This window comes from Miniopterus natalensis, chromosome 11, assembly GCF_054644295.1.
Source record: "Miniopterus natalensis isolate mMinNat1 chromosome 11, mMinNat1.hap1, whole genome shotgun sequence".
Classification (NCBI taxonomy): Eukaryota; Metazoa; Chordata; class Mammalia; order Chiroptera; family Miniopteridae; genus Miniopterus; species Miniopterus natalensis.
This window is the reverse complement of record NC_142091.1, coordinates 68,029,425-68,052,433: the sequence shown is the minus strand read 5'-3', so window position 1 is coordinate 68,052,433 and position 23,009 is coordinate 68,029,425. Positions and strand designations below refer to the sequence as shown.

General features: G+C 42.3%; 1 protein-coding gene across 1 annotated transcript; it reads left to right on the top strand.

Moving 5' to 3' along the window:
* The first annotated feature begins 1,558 nt into the window (after positions 1-1,558).
* MTCH2 (mitochondrial carrier 2) lies at positions 1,559-19,019 on the top strand. Its single transcript, XM_016203985.2, has 13 exons — positions 1,559-1,681; positions 4,143-4,227; positions 4,386-4,492; positions 7,583-7,609; positions 7,799-7,864; positions 9,437-9,494; positions 9,757-9,808; positions 10,223-10,282; positions 11,900-11,993; positions 13,088-13,135; positions 13,851-13,918; positions 15,268-15,343; positions 17,514-19,019. Exons 1-13 carry the CDS (start codon positions 1,595-1,597, stop codon positions 17,598-17,600), a joined length of 915 nt encoding a protein of 304 aa, XP_016059471.1. The 5' UTR covers positions 1,559-1,594; the 3' UTR covers positions 17,601-19,019.
* Positions 19,020-23,009: the final 3,990 nt, after the last annotated feature.

Below are 23,009 nucleotides of genomic sequence, written 5' to 3'. Positions count from 1 at the left end.
GCTAGACTTCTGACCTATAGGACTGCGAGATAATAAACGTGTGTGTTTTAAGCCACTAAGTGGTAACTTATTATGGCAGCAATAGAACACTAATACAGCAACTAATTTAAGAAGTTAGAAAAAGAACAACCAAATAAAGTCAAGGAAAGCAAATGGAGGGAATCAGTAGAGTTAGAAAGAGAAAATGATTAATTAGGGGACAAACACCTGCGAGCTGGCTGAACTGTAATGAATCGTACATAACCTGGCAAGGAGTCCAAAGCGTTTCTTCAATTTCATGAGCCTCTCCTGGGCCAGTGGCCAAGGACGGGCAAGGCAATAAAGGACAAAAGGTAAATTCTTTTTTTTTTTTTTTTTTTAAATATATCTTTATTGATTTCAGAGAGAGGAAAGGAGAGGGAGAGAGGGAGATAGAAACATCAATGATGAGAGAGTCATTGATCGGCTGCAGCCCACAACCCGGGCATGTGCCCTGACCGGGAATCAAACACCGATTGCCTGGATCCTAGGTCGATGCTCAACTGCTGAGCCACGTCCAGCCGGGCAATATAGTTTTTTAAAAATCGTATCCTGTACACCATTTCACCTAACGCTTAGTAATAACCCTGAGAGGCAGGTAGTAGCGTTGCTCTTAAATTTCGATACAAAAACTGAAAACAAAAGAAGAGAAAGAAAATTTCTTCTGAACCACATGGATACACAAGAGAGCCGGGTCCAAACACACGCCTTCTGGGAGCTTCACTCTTCTGCCTCTGTCGCACGCAGTGTTGTTTGACACAGAGCACGTGGGTGGGGCTGGAGGGGTGAGGGACAAGGTCTTTTTCTTTCTTCTCCTAAAAGCCTGTAGCCCGATGGGCACTAAAGTGCTTGTTCCCTCATGAGCACCTGGTAGGCGCCGGGCTGAAGGGCCAATGAAGAGGCCGTCAGGACCTGAACTCCCGGGGCTTTCCTCCCAGGGGAGGAGACAAACTGATCAAGCGCAGCCATAAGTGCTACAGGACCGTGTGACAGGAGGTAAGTTTACAGAGACCAGAGAAGGCACTTCCAAGAAGTTCACGTTAACCGGATGAATGCATGAATTTAGAAACCCACGGATGGATTCATATTTCGAGATCACTTATCTAGTTTTTGTCGGCCATTAGATTATTTTTTTTTTAATGGTTCTGACCCCGAGTACCCTTTGGACCTAATGCTGCCGCTGCCCAAACGCCGAGGGCCGAAGCGCTTCGTCTCCCCTCTGCTCATCCTTCTGACCTTGCCGTAGCCGTCAGGGTCACGCACGCCCATTGCCACGCCCATTCTTCTGCTTCCGGGCGTTTCCGGCCTGCGCAGGCGCAAGAGAAACGGCCGTTCCTAGTGGAGGGCGCCGATCCCACTACGAAACGCATGCGCCCCTGGCCCTCAAGCCCCGCCCAGGCCCCTGCGCGGGCGCTCGAGCGCCGGCCGTTTCTCCCGGCGGGGCGGTGGGCGGGGACTGGGAGGAGAGGCGCGCGCCGCTGGGTGTGCGTGCGCGCGCGCCGCGGGCGGGCCAGTGATCCGGGACCGGCTCGGTCGCTTGGTGGCTCCGTCTGTCCGTCCGTCCGCGGGTGCCATCATGGCGGACGCGGCCAGTCAGGTGCTCCTGGGCTCCGGTCTCACCATCTTGTCCCAGCCGCTCATGTACGTGAAGGTGCTCATCCAGGTATGAGTCGTCGCCATTCCCTTCCCCGCCCGGCGCCCTTTTCGGTTGCCGCCGCCCGCGGCGCCTGAGGATCGGCTCCAGCCTTCCGGGCCTTCAGTCTCCCGAGATGCTGCTCCTCTGCTGCCCCGTCCTTCCCTCAGGGACCACTTCCACCGCCCGCCGCCCTTCCACTGCCCGCGGGCCTTCCCGGGCGCTCGCCTCCGCCAAGCGGAGAGGCCCGCTCGGTTCCCCGCAGCCAACTGCCGCCTGCCCAGCCCAGCCCAGCCCAGCCCTGCCCAGCCCAGCCCGCTGGCTCCTCTGAACTTGGTCTTTCCTTCCCTGAGGTTGATCTCGGCCGGTCGACACCGAGGGCTCCCCAGACCCGCCCTCTGGCCCCTCTGAAAGTAGCATTCACCTTCCCCGCCCCAAACGCAAGACACGAAATCTGTTGACATCAGAGGGGACCCAACATTTTATGAGCATTTTTTTCTTGTTGGGCCGCTGTTACTGCCGCTGTTGTGCTGGGAGATTTTAGCACCAGATACCCAGGTAAACGCGGGAGCTCCTTCAGGAGTGACATGGAAGCGGCGGCCCCGTCAAGCGGCGGAAGGACCCGCCGAGCGCCGAGCGCCGAGCGCCGGCCGCGGCCGCCCGCGTGGCTCCCGACCGCGGCCGTCCCGCCCTTCTGAGCTGCAGAATCCGTTCAGCTGAAAGAGTTTTAGCGAGTTTAAACATACATGTTAGCTTCTAACCTGTAAAATAGTTGGTATTGTATAGTCACCGTCAAGTAGCTGATGATAAATGGTGAGGTATTTTCTTTTTTATATACTTTTTATTTTTTAACTCTCCCCCGACGATATTTTTTTCCATTGCTTTTCAGAAAGAGTGGGAGGGGGGGAGAGAGAGACATGGAAGGGTCCCTCACATCCATTGGTTGCCCAGGCCTGGGCGGGGATCCGGGGACCCTTCAGCCCAGGGGCCTAGGCTCCAACCACTGGGCGAACCGACCCGAGTGATGGTGTTTCCAGCTGCCTTGCTGAGTTTCCCTGGGATGGCAGGGAACTCACAGAGCTCACCTTCGTTGAGAGTTGACATAATTGCCTTTTGCACCGTGGCAAGGAAGGAAGCAGCTTTTAGAAGCGGGGCTGTGCTCCCCATCTACCTTTCTGTCAAAAACATGCAGGGCACCGGGGAGGACCCCATTTCTTACTCTTGAGTTGATGATAATCCAGATTATGTGTTGCTGAGTTGACCTGTATGGATTCAGGTTATGTATGTGAAACACTATTGTAAAATAAATTATTTGAACCAAGAACAAAGACTTGGATTGAAGTGTGTGCTATGTCACCCAAACCAGAACTGGCATGTCTGTAGCTAGGTAGTATCTGGAGGACGGCATTTTGCAGTAAATCTGGTATGAGCCCACTGCCCGGTGCTTTTCCAGAAGGCAGGGATTTCTAGTGACATTCACACCTCTTGCCTCAAAAACTTGAATATCCTTAACCCTAATGACACAGCTTCTACGTAGCCAAGTGTCTCAGGGGTTGCGGTGAAATCCCCAGATACGCAGTTTTTTAAATAGTTGCACAGTAACACTTTCAGGGAACTCAGTCAGGACTTATTTAAGAATAAGAATCACAGCAGTAGAGCCCAAACCATGTCCTACAGCGTTTTCATTCTCTCAGATACTTAAAAGACTATATTGTAGAAATAAAATTATAATCATTAACTAAAATGCCCTTCATTAGGCAGTTAATGACAGTGTGCTGTTTAACATGGCCTTAGCTTGCAATTATTTCCCAAGGGAATTATCCAGCTATATCTGCATATGCCTTTTGAGTATTGTGTCTTGCTAACCAAATATGAAGTTGATAGCTTAGTCTTCTCATTTTGTCCAAATACATGAAATGTGCTAGATTTTCTTCAGAAAATATTTTTGAGCTTCCTCCATAAACATTTGCTTTCCTAATACAAAAGTTCCCTTATTCTATTTTCAGTTTCATATTGGTGTATTTCAGCTAAATGGCTTACCTTATAGAATTTGAACCAAAAGAAAACTAGGAGCCCTGCGGTGTGGCTCAGCGGTTGAGCATCAACCTATGATCCAGGAGATTGTGGTTTGATTCCCAGTCAGGGCACATGCCAGGTTGGGGGCTCTATCCCCAGTGTGGGGTGTGCAGGAGGCAGCTGATCAATGACTCTCTCATCATTGATGTTTCTCTTCCCTCTCCCTCTCCCTTCCTCTCTGAAATTGTATAAAAAGAAAGAAAACAAAACAAAACTTGGAGTTCATTGAAACCAGTCATCAGTCGACACAAAACTGACAAGGATGATGCTTCATCATTGCCTTGGAAAACATACGCTGCATTTTAACTTGTGTTAAATTTTAACCCTAATTTTATTCTTAATTCAAGACCTTGCAACCAAGGCATTCATTGGAATATTACTTAGTAGTGATATATGTATTCTCTTGTTTTCAAAGGTGGGATATGAACCTCTTCCTCCAACAGTAGGACGAAATATTTTTGGGCGGCAAGTATGTCAGCTTCCTGGTCTCTTTTGTTATGGTAAGTAAGTGTCTTTGATTTATTTAGAATTGGGTGACATTGAGGATCATGACAAGCAGGAGTTTCTGAAGGAAAATATATAGAAAGCATATTCCTTTGAAATTTCTATGTAACTATTTCCTTCAACTGGAATTTAAATCTCTGACTTGTGTTCTTAGCTCAGCACATTGCGAGCATCGATGGGAAGCGCGGCTTGTTTACAGGCTTAACTCCAAGGCTGTGTTCAGGAGTCCTCGGGACTGTGGTCCATGGTCAAGTTTTACAGGTAAGAAGAAAATCAGTTAATCCTCCCACAGATTTAAATGATCCATAAAGCAGTTTGTTCTACTGATCAAGAGCAATTCCAAAGATATATTTATAAACCATGGCCCTTCTTCCTCTTGAAAAACATGTACATGAAATACCCATTTTTAACTCTTTCCTGGGAAGCAAATGGAATTTGTGTGAGATGAAGTAATTGATTATGATCTACACAACCTTCTTCCTCTGAACCAGTTGTTCTGAGCAGAAATTAAATACACTTACTTGATCTCCTGTGTAGCTGATTTTATTTCTTTGAAGAAGGAAGGAAGCTGATGGAAACATAATTCTTTCTGAAGTTATTTTCCTCTTATTCTAGAGTTAACCCCTAGTAAAATGTTTTGTTACAAATTTATTTTTAACAAAATAAACATAAAAGTCAGGATAGTGTTTATTTGTGGGGAGAGGGAGAGAAAGAGGGGCCATGCATAGGGTTCTGGGGTAATGCGAATGATTTTCCTTGACCTGGATCATGGCTATATGGATATTGCCTTTTAATTATTTATTACATTGTACATTTGTATTTTATGCACTGTTTCTATACCTATGTTATATTTGCATAAATTTGAAAGTTTGTTTTGGGGTTTTTTTTTTGTTTTCTTTTTCTTTTTTTTTCTTTTTTAAAATATATCTTTATTGATTTCAGAGAGAGGAAAGGAGAGGGAGAGAGAGAGATAGAAGCATCAATGATGAGAGAGTCATTGATCAAGCCCACAACCCGGGCATGTGCCCTGACCGGGAATTGAACACCCGATTGCCTGGATCCTAGGTTGACGCTCAACCGCTGAGCCACACCTGGCCGGGGCGAAAGTTTGTTTTTTTAAAACCTCACTGAAGTGTACATCAACGGCAGGGTAGTGGTTACTTTTGGGGAGGGGGGAAGAGGTAAGGGTGGAATTCAGCTCTATCTGTGGCATTTTATTTTAAGAAGGCAAGAGATCTTAAGCAAAAAGGGCAAAATGTTAACATCTATTTTACCTTGGTGGTGGATACATAGGTGAATTACTTTCTTAATTTTTCTGTGTGTTTGAGATGTTTCACAATGTTTTTAAAAACATCAAAGTTCCTTTTATTCCTTTTTTAGTGATCCTTTTGTTTTACCAGCTTATTTTAACTTCAAATGCTAAAGCTTATAATTTTGATTGTACTGCTTTCTCAGTTGTACCAGTTACAATGTAGGTCAAACAGCATTGCCCTTTGCTCTATTTATAAAGGTATTATGAATACAAATTCTGTATCATTTAGAACAGTCCATGGGAAGGTTGTTCAGCATGAGAATGGTTGAGAATATAAACTATTGGGTTTTTTCCCTTGCATTATTCTGTCTCCTCCTGGCTCCAAGAGTGTGCTATCCTCTGTGCTATAACTCAGAAAATGTTGTAGTGTATGCTAACTAAGTCTGTATAATGCTTTCAACCTATATAATGTATCAGATGTGCTCAATTCCAAATGTTTACTAACTACTTATTTAAATAGTACTCAACACAATCCTGTGCTTTTTTATGCTTTAATGTTGCCCCACTTCTAATGTCTTATCATCTGATGGACAAATCATGATTTGTTAAATAGTTGCATGATCTAATTGGCCTAGATTTTAAGTGCTTTTCAGCCTTCATTGATTTGAACTGGAGAGGTTTTCAGTCAGTTCCTCACATGGAAAGGGTTTCACCCTTCAGTTATTTTGTTATTATTTATATTCTTGTCATGCCTGTGGACTGAATTTAAAAGCATAGTTCTGGGTGGTCCATGGGTCAGAGTGATGGAGTCTTAATGGGTTTTGGTGGATTAATTACTATTTTCCAGTCACACCCTACTCTGGGCTCAGTGAAAGTGTTGCTGTTACCTAAGTGAGATTCACATACATAATTCCAGTTGTCATCTAGTCAGAGGTTTAGGTATAGACTGAGAGCAAAAGTGAAATTACTGCTTGAAACCAAGTTCCTTAAGACAAACTTGAGGTATCCAAGTATCAAACTTGAGGTATCCAAGTATCCATTTGAATATATGTTTCACATGTAGCCAAATGAAAATAACAGGGGATTAGTATTACACTTAGTATCAAAAACAGTTTATGCAGTCGAGAAGACAGATCAATTCAGGGTTGATGCAACTGTTAACTTTTATAAGAAAGAGTTCTGTATATCTGAACAAGAGTTAAATTGAAATCTGTTTAGAATAATGTAGAAGAGACAGGTAAAAAATTTTATTAATCGAGTAAAAAGCAAAGTCTAGAAATGAGTGACAATTTTTTAACATGCCTGAAACTATTAGAATTAATTCTAGTCAAAGACCTCTAATTTGACCAAAAACCACTATTTTGTTTAATCTTGATCTTTGTTCTCTTGCCTCTGATCTTTTAATACATAATTCTTTTTACAAGAGAAAGTGTTGTCTATTTTTTTCATCTGGTGTGACTAGGAGCTTAATTATCTGACTCTTTAATTTCACCTCGCCCATCTTTTATTTATGAAATATCCCACAAATAATATTTCCTCTTTCAGTGTAGACTGAGCTCCATTGGTATTCATCTTCTCTTCTCTGGTAGGAGAAAAAATCTCTCTTGCTTCTTTTGGAAAGAGATACAGAAGACAATGTGAGGCGATTTCAGCTATTCAGACTTAGGACCAGTTCTCTGTTCTTTTGTACAATGAAGAAAAGAGTCTTGCCCTAGTTTGGTATTGGTCCTACTTTTCTCCATGAAAAAGCCAGGAGGTTTTTTCCATAGCCTTAGCCCTAGGCTATGTTTTTAACCAATTTGTTTTCTGCTAAATGTATGTTTAGTAAATGATGTTCTTGGATTTTTGTTTTGTTTTTTCTCCTTTTAGATTAGAGTTTTCATGAGCATTAGCTTGTCCCTTCAGCTGACCAATATGTTAAACTTAGCAATAAAATGGCCTTAGAGATACTTACTTACAATCTACTAGTTAAAATTAGAAGTTAATTGGAGATATCAACTGTTTTACTTTCTACCAATAGAGTTTTCATTTTATGTCCTCTCTCAATGACACTGTGATTGCCCTAATCACCCTTTCTTTCCTTTTCTCTTCCTCTGCAGCGTTACCAGGAGAGTGACAAGGCTGAGGTATGTTGAAGCTGATTTGTATGCATGGGCCCATTTCCCTTGCAAGTTACTGCTCTTTGGTTCTCTTTAGGAAAAGGGACAAGCAGTCAGTCTCCCTTTCATCTCAGTGAGTGTTGGCATACAGGGTGGCCTCCTGTTTGAACAGTTCTATTTAAAACCATCAAGATATGTCTTTTGTTTGGTTTCCAGGAGTTAGGACCTGGAAATGTACCAAAAGAAGAAGTTTCATCTTCCTTCGACCGAGTTATCAAGGAGGTAAGAGATGAGTTATGTCCTATGCTATTTCCCTAAATCAGAGGATGTTTAGTGGGTACTTGTAGAATCAGGATCAGGCCTGTATGTGCAGTGTCTGTTCCAAATGAAATTAACCCTTCGCCCGGCCGAGCATGGCTCAGCGGTTGAGCATCGACCTAGGATCCAAGCGATCGGGGTTCGATTCCCGGTCAGGGCACATGCCTGGGTTTCAGGCTCAATCCTCGGTCGGGGGCGTGCAGGGGGCAGCCGATCAATGACTCTCTCATCATTGATGTTTCTGTGTCTCTCTCTCCCTCTCCTTTCCTCTCTCTGAAACCAATAAAGATATATTAAAAAAAGAAAGAAAGAAATTAACCCTTCATTATGATTTGGGCTTTGCTATATGTATAACAGAGAGAGAGGAAAAGCATTGCTTGCTCTTCAGCATAGATGCATTTCAAGGAAACTAATTTTGCCCACTCATTTCATTTTTAAAACTGAAGGAATTTCTACTAAGAGTTGAAATTCTCTGGTACAAAAGTGTTAAAGTAGTGGCCAGACCCTTTGTGTGTTGGACATTATATATCCAGAAATACTTTTACAGCATTGTTCTGACCTCGGAAGATTCCTCATCACCCATTTCCCACTCCCAAACTTCCATTGGAGTTTATTTCGTTCCTGACATAATATTTATGGCTTTCAGACTACTCTTTTATTTCTTAGTCTTTACGTTGTCTAATTGTCTTTAGTGAGGTCACAGTTTTCTAGTAAATGCTGCCATCTAAAATATATATATTCCAAAACAAACCTTACTGTGGGTCTAGACGTCAGATGAATCAACTTCATTTTCCATAATTTACATGATGTGTATTAATGGGCATTTTGTCTTTTCTTAACTTTAGTTGGCCCATCGTGTCCCATAGGCTCTTTTCACCCACTGGAATAGGGTGAGGAATGTCTTAACTTAGCAACTGATGGTAATGTTTACATGCAGAAATGAGCGACAGACCTACCTCCAAGTATTGTAACTTCGTTTTCTTCACCACCTTTATAGCATCTTGTAAAGAGAAGGGTAAACTAGGGTAAATGTAGCAGCTCCAAGCTATGACAGGGTTATAGGGCTGTGGTCAGAAAGCAAAGTCCTGTTCTCCCAGAGATGCTGGCACAGATTAAATGGAGCCTGGCTTTTGTCCAGCGTAGGTGTCAGAGTCTCTGAAAGCACACACAGTGAGAGCAGCTTAGTAATCTGAATATAGCCCTCATACTTCTATTCCAGCCCAGGTGACTGTTTGCTGGTGACCCTCCCTGTTTCTTTGGCCTTGTTTTTCTTATCTGTAAAATTGAGAAGATAACAGAAACCTTTGCAGAGAAATTTTGAGCAGTAACTATAACAACATTGAAATCCACAAGTGAAAGGTATGATACAGTGACAGTGTGTTATACTGTGTGCATCCAAGCTGCTTGCTCTTCCTGACTCTAGGGCAGGAGCGCCGGTTGCTCACTTTCTTTTTCTACGATGTCCACCCATGTAACTTCTCACAGGAGTGAGTGTCATTTATTTAGATTTCAGAAGTGTGTGTTGATTGTTTCTAGACAACTCGGGAGATGATGGCTCGTTCTGCTGCTACCCTCATCACACATCCCTTCCACGGTATGTTCGCAGTTGACAACTGAAATCTGATTTCTTCTCTTTCTTCTGTAACGTGATCTCTCCTGACCACTTAGATGGTTGACATGGGGGTTCAGTAAAGTGCCTTTCCTGCATGTTTTTTGTTTGCTTCATATTTTGGCTTTTTAACCAGTTTATCCAGAAAGCAACGTGTCTTTAGGTAGAAAACCTCTGTGTGTGTTTTTTCAGGGCTATCAAAATTTATCTCAGTATAGTTTAAAAATCTTTTCTCTGTGTTCTGTAGTGATCACTCTGAGATCCATGGTACAGTTCATTGGACGAGAATCCAAGTACTGGTAGGTGTTTTTGTTTCCAAGTATTCAAGGGGATCTGTTGAAGCCAAACTAGTAGGATACAAGTGCTTTACATTGTTGTGCTGCCTTAGAGTGTACAGGACAATTCATACATCTCATCATGTGATCTGCATAAAAACTGGTAAATAGAAGAAAATGGTCCCATCAGGTTTAGGAGCCTACCTGGGATCTTAGAATAAGTTACAGAGCCACTGAAACTAAAATTCATACTGGCTCCATGTGACTGCATCCTTAGTAGCATCTCCACTTCTGTGTCCAAACTCAGCTGCCTCTGCAGAGCGAGGGTAGTAGATGAGGGTGGGAGGGGGGCATAGATTTGACCTTGTTAAAAGTGATAATTGAACATTTTTTTAAAATAACTTCAAAATAAACTTAATATCCTTCCTTTGTACCTAGTGGACTTTGTGACTCCATAGTAACCATCTATCGAGAAGAAGGCATACTAGGATTTTTTGCGTGAGTAAATTGCTGATGTGTGTGTGATTTTTGTAAGTAGGAAGCTTTCATGAAAGTGAAGACGTGACTCTTAATATCGCCCTTGAGGAAAATGCACTCTCTGTGTTCACGTCACGTTAAGCTTTACTTAGACGCTGTTGGCTTGAATTCTCTTGTAGAGATCCCAGACTTTGCTTCTGGACATGTAAAACATTTGAAATGAGGGCTTTGGGGTGTGTGTATTTTTAACAAATAAATACCAAGTTTCTACCTTTATGTTTCCAATATGTACCGTTGATAAAATAAGGAAAATTAATTTGTGAAAAACGGAGAAATCATCTAACATGTAGCTTCCTTATCCTGAGAGAATACATTTTTGCAAGACGGTATCAGTTCCCTTGAATTTACTTTGGAAGAACTTAAGACTGCTACTCTTGCCCGACCGGGCGAGGCTCAGCTGTTGAGCATGGACCTAGGATCCAGGTGATCAGGGTTCGATTCCCAGTCAGGGCATATGCCCAGTTGCGGGTTTGATCAATGACTCTCTCATCATTGATGTTTCTATCTCTCTCTCTCTCTCCCTCTCCCTTCCTCTCTCTCAAATCAATAAAGATATATAAAAAAAAAAAAAGACTGCTATCCTCATTTTTTTAATTAACAGTAAAAACTGCATTATTAAGTAAATGGTCCTTTTTCATTTTAAAGTGTTTCTACATAGTTGATTTTTTTTTTTTTTTAATCCTCACCGGAGGATATTTATTCCATTGCTTTTCAGAGAGGGTGGAAGGAAGAGAGAGAGAGGAACATCAATGAGAGAAAGAGACACACGTAGATTGGTTGCCTCCCACACGCACCCTGAAATAGGACCAGGGATCGAGCCTGCAACCGAGGTACATGCCCTTGGCCGGAATCGAACCCGGACCCTTCAGTCCACAGGCCAACGCTGTAACCACTGAGAAAAAACTGGCCAGGGCTACATAATTGATTTTATTCATGTATCATAAATACTCTGGGAGATGGGCAGAACAGCCATTATTTTCTCATTTTAGAAATTTTTAAAAAATGGATGCTCTGGGAAGTTTATTTGCTGCTGGTCATCTAGCTCATGTGATGGAAGTGGCATTTGAACCCTGATCCTCAGTCTGTGGGGTAATGTTTATCCCACTACCCCATGCTGGCTCACTCAGATCACTGAGACTCTCAAAACATGGGGTTTTTTTATGTCTCTCACCTATATGTGTTTGGACCTCTCTCATCTTGTAATTTTTCTCATCTTTTGCCCTGCCAAATTTTCATATCAGATATAATTTAGCAAAACCCATATTTAAGTCTCTTTTCCAAAGTAGGCAAAATTTTGGCCCTCCTGCTTGTAGTTAATAGTAAGGTGAGCCATTGGCCATAGCTTAGAGGAGTATAACTGACCTGCATTTTAAAAATAGGAGTGAAAGTCATTAGAGATTAGCCTCAAGTACAATTGTATCAACTAGAATGAACTAGTTATGAGGGCTAGGTTCTGGAATTTGATGTCTTTTTAATTCTCTGGAATGTTTTTAAATCTCTGGTTATTTGGGAAGTGTTTGGATTATCTTTTTACTGGTCACATTTCTTGATTCTTATTTTTATTGTTTCTTCATGTAGGGGTCTTATTCCTCGCCTCCTAGGTGACATCATTTCTTTGTGGCTCTGTAACTCACTGGCCTACCTCGTCAATACCTATGCACTGGACAGTGGGGTAAGTTGTGACCTTGATAAGATGTGCTAGTGCTGACTTTATTGTATTCACCCAGCAGCTAGTTTAGCTTTAGAAAGTATGATGGCTGCCTGGCTGGGCATGGCTCAGTGGTTGAGCATCCGACGTAGGATCCAGGAGATCTCGGTTCGATTCCCAATCAGGGCATGTGCCCGGGTTGTGGGCTCTATCCTCAGATGGGGAAGTGCAGTGTTTCTATCTCTCTCTCTCCCTCTCCCTTTCTCTCTCTTGAAATCAATAAAGATATATTTTTAAAAAACAAAACAAAAAAAAAATGGTATGATGGCAGTTTGTTATGTGCCAGAATCATCATCATATAGTTGAACATCAGTCAAGTTTTCAAAGGCTAATGGGATGACCTATATTGTGTACCATGAGAGATGCACCTAAAAAGTCCTAGGTGTGGCAGAGTAAGCCCAAGAGATCTATCCCTGTCTCTGCTGCAAGGAGTATATTCAGTGTGTTTCATCTATTCTGAAGTGTTGAGGAGACTCCTGTTTTGGGCTTTCTAGAAACCTCAGCCTGGGAGGTTTGGGGAATCAGCCTTTCCTAGAAGTAATGTTTCCTCCGCCTCAGCAGTTGTGGGCCTCTTTGTACTCAGCCAGCCCTGCAGCATGGTGGAAAATAGAACACACCCAGGGGTAGGACTGAGTCCGTGTTGTAAGCTTCTTGAGTACGGAGACTGATCTCCAAAGTATTTGGGACACAGCTGGGTGTGCATAGAGTTGGTGACTTGTCTCTTGGGTATACCATAAATGTAGTAGTTTCTAGGACAGGGGAAAGGTTACCAATCTCATTTTCTTTTGAAATCCTCAGGCTGTTACACTCATTCCTAATTTATCTTATAAATTCATCTAGTATGAATTTGTTAATGTTGAATCAAGTGGATCATTTTGACCACTGTCTTTTTATGCTCATAAATCAGTATTTTATGTTTTTATCCTCAAAATTAATTTTCAAGCTGTCAGAGAAACTGATAATGTAGAGAGAACATATTGATATGGTTGGGACAACTAGCTGTTAATACCAGATTGTTTTTCTTACTCATTCTAATAAAGGCTTCCTTCCTATTATAGGTTTCCACCATGAATGAAATGAAGAGTTATTCCCAAGCCGTCACAGGAGTGAGTTGTTGTTTTTAAAGCCTTTCAACCTTCTAGGAATTGTTTGGTTTTCTTTTAAATTTGGCCTGTATTAGCACTGCTTTAAAGCAACCAGGTGTTTCCCAGGAAAGTCGGACTTGTTAGTGTTTGTCAGAGGTAAGACTAGCCCAGAGTTCCTACAGCACAGTACCAGTGATAACAAGCCCACGTAGTTTGTTGTTCAGCGTTCAGGAGGGGGATGTGGGCACTTCTCATCACAGCTCATTCCCGGGTTCTCGGGCCTGCTTCTCCCTGCAGCCCATGGATCCTGCCGTGGAAAATGGTACCTTCTTTAGTCATATGGAGCCTTCCAGTAGTTGATCTCTAAAGTGATCTCTAAAATGGTTTCTGTTGTCTTTAGACGGCTGCTCATGTTTTCTTATTTTCCTCAGGGGTGTTTTGAAATTGTATTTAGTTATATTTGCTTTTAAATATTGTAGTTCAGTTTTATTTCAATGAGGGACTGAATCACAGAATAAGAGAATTATTCTGGCCTTTAGTTAAAATGTTAGCTGTAGTGATATATTAAGAGAGGGAAGCATCTTCAGGCTGAAAAATGTATAATTTAATCTTTTCTGGGATACTGAAAAAGCAAAACCAGTGTTGGAGTATTTGGCCACAGTGATGCTAGGACTTTAAGGGAGAAGAAAGAAGACTGATGACCTAATAACTTCGCTGTCTTTTTACTGTTTTACAGTTTTTTGCCAGTATGTTGACCTATCCCTTTGTGCTTGTCTCTAACCTCATGGCTGTCAACAACTGCGGGTGAGCGTTCTGCATCTCTTCTCCTGGCAGTTGGCTGCCGCGTGCTTGACAGGCAGGGCAGGCCTGGTAGAATGTGGGGGAGGAGAGGAAGGTGGTGCCCTGACTAGATTTCCTCATTTTTCTCCCTCTGTACCCTGAATGCCAGCAGTGGCATTAATTTATATTTCACCTCATAGCCTATTTTGGAATAGGGGAAGACATAAATAAATTTCTCAAGTGTTTATAAATAATATGCACTTGCCATATAGGCCTTATTCTGAAAAGGACAGAATTATCAAATTATTCTATTTTTACACCTTTCCTTTATTTTAAATCTTGCAGAGTCAGGAAGGGAGAGGGGGAGAGAGATAGAAACATCAATTGGCCGCCTCCTGCACAGCACCAACGGGGGTTCGAGCCCAAACCCTGGGCATGTGCCCTGACTGAGAATCGAACCATGACCTCCTGGTCCATGGGACGATGCCCAACCAACTGAGCCATACCTACCAGACTCTCCTCTTTTTCTTGAAAGTTACAAAAGGTATATCAGGGATTGAATGACAACCTATACCTGTTTTTTCCTAGGGGCTTTATGGAGAAAGTGAGTTTTAAAGAAAGGAAAATAGGGAATTTGGTCCATGGAAAGTTTCTTAACCTTTCAGTGTATTGGTCAGGAAGGGTAGGCATGGTGTGGTGCTGGACACCATTGGGTCCCAGCTTCTAGATGCCAAATGACCATACCAAGTTGGACAGGTTTCGCCTCTCCAGAAGAACTCTCTTCCAATACAGTCCCTAGTACAATATACCATCAGACATCCATGTCATTGTTTTCAAACAAGATATCAACTAGAAAGCTGTGTGGAGTTTCGAGCACAGTTGCCATATTTCGTATCATGTCACGTTCTGTTTGTTTTATGGTTGTAGAGCAGCTGCCGTATTTTAGCCCAGAGCATACTTGAAGGATGAGTTAAATGTGTTACTATTCCTTATAATTTTTGGAGAGAAAGTGATTATACCTGAGTAAGAGCATGTAGTCACCACTCTTTATATCCATTGTCCTATTTAGAAGCTTATAAACACCACTTAGTTCTTAAATCCCCTTTTCCCACTCTTTAATCACATAATCACTGTGATCTAGAATTTCATATGTCCACAAATTAAAAACTTAGATGTTTTAGAAAATAGGTAACTGACTAAAGTTTCTATTTGTTGATTCAAAACCTAAATATAAGGGAGGGAAATTTATTAGATCTAAAATTGCCTCTCAGGGAAACTTCTAGGCAGGAGAATATTTTGACAGATTTACTGGACTCTTGAGAGAAAGTTTTATAAGTGTTAACTTGAGTGGCTCCTTTCTTTTCCTATTTCAGGCTTGCTGGTGGGTGCCCTCCTTACTCTCCAGTATATTGTTCTTGGATAGACTGCTGGAGCATGCTACAAAAAGAGGTACTTCTCTCATTCTCTCTCCCTCTCTTGCCTCCCCCCCCAATATATTTTACTTTTTGTTTTTGTTTGTTCTCTTAAATAATGTCTCTGGAATCCCAAGTTAATTCTTGTAGCTTACCTTTTAGCTACCAAATGCTGTGCCCTTTACAGTGCTCCATAGGTCATCTGGCATAGTAGTAAATGTGCTGTTCAGAACTCATCAGCAGGGGTAATGAAGAAGCAGAAATCCCTAGATGTGTCCGGATGCCGTTTGAATGATCACTTGCAAACTACAAATAGGCTCTGGGTAGATGCTTATTCTGGTTGTGAAAATGATGGCCTTGGTTTCAGATTTTTTTTCCTCCAACTTCACCTTTTTGTAACTTCTCAGAATCTCCTTATGTATTCAAGTCTTTTCTTACAGTGTGGTAGAGAGGAAACTGAGAAATAGAAGTTGTTTATGACATTATTTGTTCACAATGATGTCGATAGAGCTGGTCTCTTACTTGTAGTCTTAGTCCCAGTTTTGTCGTAGTCATTTAGTTATGTCTCCCAGAAACATGTTAGTGGATGATTTTGTTCAGACTCCAACTTATTGTTTGTTATTGCTGTGAGATATATCATCTGCAGCCAAAAATTCCTGATCAGTCTCTGCAAAGCTTTATTAGGAAACAAAATAATGGATGGCTGTGTGCTAAATTTAACACAGGATCACTTAAAATGGCCATCAGTTTAAAACTGTTTTTGAATGGGAAGCACTTTTTTTTTTTTTTTTTAATCCTCACCAAGGATACGGTTTTTTTTAGAGAGGAAGAGAGAGAAAAACATCGATGTGTGAGAGAAACATTGATTGGTTGTCTTCCATACGTGTCCCCACTGGGGTTCAAACCAGCAACCTAGGTATGTGCCCTGACCAGGAATCAAACCTGCAACCTTTCAGTGCACAGGATGATGCTCCAACCAACTGAGCCACACTGGCCAGGGCAAGTGGGAAGCACTTTTTATAGGATTGTAGAAGAAAGTATATGAAGAAGCTCTTTGTTGCACTAGTGACACATATGACAAAGGCCTTTGTTCACAGAGCTCAGGTTTCCCCAGCCTGAAGTCAAATGAAAAGACCTAAGTGGTACTGTGGTTGCTTTTGCTCAGCGTGCATGCCCAACAAGCCCCTCCGTGAATGCAGGCCAGAACTTGAGCCTACAACTGGGGCATGTGCCCTGACCAGGAATTGAACCATGACCTCAAGCTTCATGGGTCGTCGCTCAATCCACTGAGCCACACTGGCCGAGCAAGCTAGAACTCTTGAATGACTTTCATACAGACCTAACATGAACATACTGGGTTTCATTCTGAGTTTTACACTGTTTTGGACAATCTCCTACTGTTATCCCAATTTAAAAGGAAAGGTGGCCCTTCTTTCCCTACTTTCTAACCAACCCCCTTCTATAATAAGAAGGCAGATAGGAAATGTATTAGGGTATCAGATACCTTACCTAGGGAACAGTTGATCCTATAAGTGCTTAAGACAATACAGATCTTGATAGGAAATTTGCTGCGTATCAAGCATCATGCTAAGAGCTTCCCACACGTCAGCTAAGGTAATCCTCAAAATAATCATATGAGGCAGGTACCATTTTTTGTCATCCCACTTTACATATGAAGAAACTGGGATTTTGAACAGTTAAATAACACCAATTACGTAACTCAAGGTTATACAGCCTGTATTTGGGAGAGCAGAATCTATGTGCAGGCTGTCTAAACCTCAGAGTCTACTCAGTCAGGCTCACACATTATTACTTTAACTGTAAGATTCTATAAGTACTCCCTAGAGACCTGACTATTCCATTAAAAAATAAAAGTTAGCACTCACTGGGTGTTAGGACTGTTCTCAGCACTCTGTATATATTGATTCATTTCATAGCCCAGTTAGCAAGTGGCAGAGCCAGAATCCAAACTGGAAATTTTGTCTAAATAAATGTTTGCCTTATCCATGTGGCAAAATTGTAGTTAGTTCCACAAAAGCTCAGCGTGAGTCAGAGAGTACAGATTGCTACTCTGAGTGATACTCCCAGTTTTGTCCTAGCCGTTTAAGTTTCCTCTCCCAGAAACATGCCCAGTGGGATCTCTACTGATTTGAACTGGCTGATCTCATCTTCACACTAGACTTTATTTGTATTTATTTTTTTTCCAGGGAAATATGAGCCGAGGAAATAGCTTGTTTTTCCGGAAGGTCCCCTTTGGGAAGACATATTGTTGTGACCTGAGAATGTTAATTTGAAGATGTGGGACAGGGACAGTGACATTTCTATAGTCCCAGATGCACAGAATTATGGGAGAGAATGTTGATTACTATACAGTATGGCACGCTTTTTTAATAATCATTTGATCTTGGGAAAATGGAGGTGTTTGGTGTCTGCTTTTTTTGTTCTTTTTCCCAGCACAGCATAATTTACCTCTAATATTCCCCCTTTAGTTATTCTCAAATGGGACAATTTTGCTCCAGACTCTTTATTTTACTTAAACAGAAAAGTTGCATTTTCCTCAAGGTTGTCATGTGATTTGAGTCATAATTCAAAGCATTGTAAAATGAAGAGTACAGTCCCCAGAAGAAGTAATTCTATAAAACTTAGGAATAGTAAGGCAGACTGAGTGGGAGGTCAAGAATGACCTTTTCTTTAGTAGAACCTGAAAACTCAGCAGCACCCACCAGAACCTGCTTCCCATTGTGTGCTTCTAAGCATTTTTTATTAACCCTATCTCATACTCCATAAAAAAGGACAATCCATTGATAAATCACCCTAGAATATCTCTACATGAGGCATCCACACCTTCAGTCTGTTATTGCAAAGTAATAAATTGTTGCCAACAACAGAAAAAAAGACAATTATAGAGAATAAGAATTCGGAAAGAGAGCATAATGGCTTTTTCTCCCCCCAAAAGAAATTATTCTTGTCATTTAAAATATGAAAAGCAAATATTGTGGCAGTAGCCCCTTCTCTAAAAGCTAAGTCGTTGCCAGTCCCTAAGTGACATCATTACACAGTTCTAATTGTATACACTCTTGTTCAGTTTTTGTTCTGTTTTCTTTTTGTTGTTGCAGAAGGTGAGTAGTTTGTCTTTCATTCCTGTGACACCCTTGGCAAGTGTGCTTGTAACTTCCTATCAGATGATGCAGTCCACAGGGTTCTTAGGATATTGATCACCTCGCATGTCATACCCTCTTTAGGCACGTTAACGAGCATTTGCAGAGGGAAAAAAATCACTTTAGAAGGCAATGAATTTCAACTTGAGCATAAAGCTTCTATCTACTCAGGACTTTTAAAAACAGGTTAAAACGCTCTAAGATGAGAAAGTATATGGTTTCACTTATTTAAGTAATCCGCTAGGATGTTGCCAAATGAGTAAGCACTTAATTTGCTGCTTCTCAGACTTCTCTATCAAAGCAGCAGCCCCCATGATAGCCGAGTGAGCATGCAGGGGTCTCCTTCCTCCCCCAGGGTTTAGGAATACAGCCTGAAACTCATGAGCAGCTTACCTTGAAATGTTGTTGATGTCTCTTTCTTTGTCTGAAAAAGTAATGTAAATTTTATATTCTATTCAATATTATATGCATTTGTTTTAATATAAAAATGTTTTGCATTACCCGTCTTTTCCCCCCCAAAAAAATCTTCAAGTAAAGATGATCTAGGAAAATGTGCCATGTTTATTATCCTGTGGCTTCTGTGCTCATACATGCCTGCCTATTCCTAGTTGAGTTTGACTGTGAGGACCAGTCTACCACCAGAGGGCGCCAAGGCTTTGATTTTTGTCTGTGCTGCTAAAAAATTTCACCAAGGCCTGGAAATGTTCCAAATACTAGTTCAGTCAGTCTAACTGCATCCAAGTGATAGGTCCAATAAGGGCACTATTCCTGTGTTCCTCCATAAAATTTAATAGGCTGTTAATATCAAAAGTCTGAACTTCATTCAGGGGCTCGTAAATTCAAGTAGGTACTTTTAAGATACACGTGTAAAAATAATGAACTCTCTCATGGAGTAAATAATAGAGACTGAGATAACGATTATCTAGTAAACTGCACCTGTGAAACTGGGCGAGTGCTTTGCCTTGGCAGTGCTGAGCTAAAGTGCCAGGAAATATCCCCCCTTGGGAGTGTGATGGTCACTGAAGCCTTGATTGAAGAATGTGAAGTTTCTTGGGACTTTTGGGGTGGTTGTAAAAATACCAGGGTATAAAAGCAACCTTAGGATGAAATAAACTTTAAACATAATCCTACATCCCAGTTTCTTACTGTTCCCTGAATATACCTTGGCTTCGTTATGATCTCTTACTTTAGAAGTGTCCTCTTTTCCCTTCCCATTGACATCTGTCCTCTATGTAAGATTCAGTTCTTATACCATCTCTTTGTGAAGCCTCTCATTCATAATCCTCCCAGACAGAGGAAGTCTTTGCCTTCAAGCTCCCCTCCCCTAAATTCTGTAATTACAGTACAAATTGAACTGACAAAATGGAAACTACATTGAAAACCAAGTTTAAGGCTTACCCAGCAGTGGCATTACTTCTCGCTGATTTGAAAATCTGTGAACAAAATTGCATTTAGCCCTTTTAAACAAGCCCACTAAAACACTGGGCTTTATAGAAAAACTAGCTGGTCAAGCAGCAGTACATGCAGTTGGGCAATCTAAGGTGCAATGGCAGGAGCAAGAAGAGAGAGAGGCTTTGGAAAGTAATGACTGCCAAGCCTGTCATGTAAGTTTTAATTCTCATGATCTTTGGTAAAAATAAAGAAAATGAGATTCAGATGCAGTTACTCATTCAAAACTGCAGAGCAGGTTTCAGAGCTGGATTCAAACCCGAGTTTCAAATGGAAGACATATTTATTGCTTCCTGACAGCTGTGAAATGCTGAGAAAAAGCAGCCAATGAACTGAGCGGTAAGTCAGTCATCCATCTGAGGAAAAAGACCCAGCCTCCTAGTGGAGGCAGTGAACTGAAGAACAGCCTCCCCCAGGACAGAGCAGAATGGTCTTAAATCAGGAAATACAAAGTTCTTGCCTCTCCGGAATGATAAGTAGGTGAAGCAACTGAAAATAGAAATGATCGCATGACTTCCAGACTGTGATGATGGTTGATGCAGCTGGAGAGCGAAGTTCTTGTGCTACAAAGATTTACTCCTAGGAGTCCCGTCAGTCTGTTTTATTTGGATTTCTACCACAGTTGAAGGATAGCATTTCTTGAAAGTGATCTACGTGTCAGCTCCTCTGATGGATTCTTCTAAAACAGCCTTGCATGTTAGATGGCTTCATTCGGGCTGCCTTCGTAAGTGCCGCAGTAACATATCTTTTTTAAATATAGACAAAGATAGGTATTTTATCTCCTTTGCAGAGATTTTTAGGGTACCTAAGGATGTCACATGTGATGTCTCATTTCCCCACCTCTGTTGACCCTTCTTCTTACTGTCTCTTCATACTTGAGAGTCAAAACCTTGTATTCTTACACTCTGACTTTTGTCTTAGGAGGAAAGTTGCAAATGAAAGGTTCTTTGCCACCAACATTCTTCTTTTCAGGAGAATATCTTTGAAGGTAACTGCTTAGTTTTCTAAAGCAACTGAGTGTTTTCCTTCCAACAAACTTTGTCCATAAGAATCAGCTTCCTCATCTGTTTGTTGCCTAAAGAGATGTCTTGGGGAGGCTCCCACATGCTGTATTGGTCTGCCATAATTCGTAGGCATGAGATGACATCTTGAAAAGCCCATTTTGCCTTGCTCTCATAGTGGATTCCTCTGCAACCCAGGTCCAAATCTCCTACGTGGGACCAAACAAGCAAATTTTGTATTAAAACCACAATTGTTTACCCAACTTACTGCAACCCTGAAAAATAATGTTTTCAAGTAGATTCAGATCAGTATCACACTCCAAAACATGGCTGGAGAACAGTGCTTTAGAGAACGTCAAGGGAAAGGGGGAGAAATAGAAACGTGACCTGGACTTGCTATCCAAGGCGCACCAGCTTCCTGAGAGGAGAGCAAATACTGAAACGAGCCCTGTCCCTCCCAAAGTCTCCATGATGGCAGTGGGTGAGAGGAAGTTTTCTGCACCAACTTCTGCTCACTATGGCAGCCAGAAGGAGGACTGTTCTCTGGTCGTGCCACATTTCCACGGAAAATCTACTCAGTATTGCAGCTTATTTCCAAACAGACTAGTGTAAGGAGCCAGAGGGTAAATAAGGGCAAGAAGCAGAACTGTACCTAGTTGCTGTCTATCCAGCCTGAGGCCCTGCCCTCCTGGCAGCACAAAGACTGGTGAGAATGTCCCTGTGGCTGGAGACAAAGGAGCCTGAAATGGAAACAGCCGCACCTCACTTCAGACTGCTCCCTCCCACTGGAACTCGGGACATGTGCCTTTCTCCCCCCTAAGGGACCCGCGTTTAGAGTTAATAAGTGCAGCCCTCAGTTATTAATGTGTAGCCTGTGCAAAGTATGGTAGGGGAGGGTGCCCGAGTGTGCAATAAATCCCTGTCACCCATGGTGCTTCCTGTGCACTGAGGGAGGGATGCAGTGTGACAAGAACAAAAACAAGATGTGGGGGGAGGAGTAAATGGAACCATACGTAGAACAACAGGCTGGTACACTGAACGGGGACAGGCACTGAGTCCCGGAAACACTTGCTGTGGTGACTGTCATCCAGTATGTGCCAGGAGGTGCTGAAACCAAGCACCTTGGGGTCCACAGAAGGACAGCTCACATCCTGTTAGGAGGACTTGGAGAAGACTTCAGGAAGGACAGTGAGGGTGCTGGGAGGCAGGATGGCAGATGGGAACCATTTCCAGCCCTGTCACTTAGCAGCTGCGAAGTCTTGGGCAAGCTCCTCATCTCTAAATGAGAGCAGTCCTCTTACTGGAGTATTGGGTTCGGTACAGTGCCTGAGAAAATACTCGGGATGTGGTGGCCATTACTATCGGAGTTAGAAGGGGAGAGGGCACTTGACAAGTTTGGAGAATATGGGCAGTCATGGACCTGGACGGCTGAAGAGTGGAGGGCAAGTGCAATTGCATCTCTAATTTCACCAAAGCTCTTTGACACTCATTTGAATAATGAGCACACAGAACAGTTACTGCCACATAGGACTCAGTAAATGTTTGTGAATGAAGATGTCCTTCAGGATCTCAAAATTGAATTACATCTTGACCCTTTTCCCCAAGCCTGCAGGAATGATTGCATTCTCAAATTATTAAACACTTCATTAGCACCCTGTTTCCCAAGCTAAAAACCCTGGAGATGACTGAGCCCTCCCTACCCTTCCCTCTGCTTCTGAGAAGTCACCACTAGGTTCTCAGAAGTGCCTCTTGGATTTGTCATCTCCCCTCCATTGCCACCAGCTTGGTGATCATCTCTGCTCAGCTGTTGCAGCAGCCTGTTATCTTGTCTTCCTGCCATCAGCATAGCACAGTGGGCAGTAGATAAGCTGGAGCTCTGCCGGACAGCTACAGCTGCCTGCCTCCGCAAGTTTCCATCGAGGTAAGACCTGACCCGCGCTGCTTGAGACTTCTTGTCCTCGTGTCCTAAATCCTTACACCCTGAGCCCAAGCCACACAGTCCCAGTTCTCCCACAACCTCCTCTGCTCTGCGCCTGTGTCCCTCACCAGCAGCTGCTCTGTTTTATGTTCCACCGAAGCCTTGTACAGGAGGAAC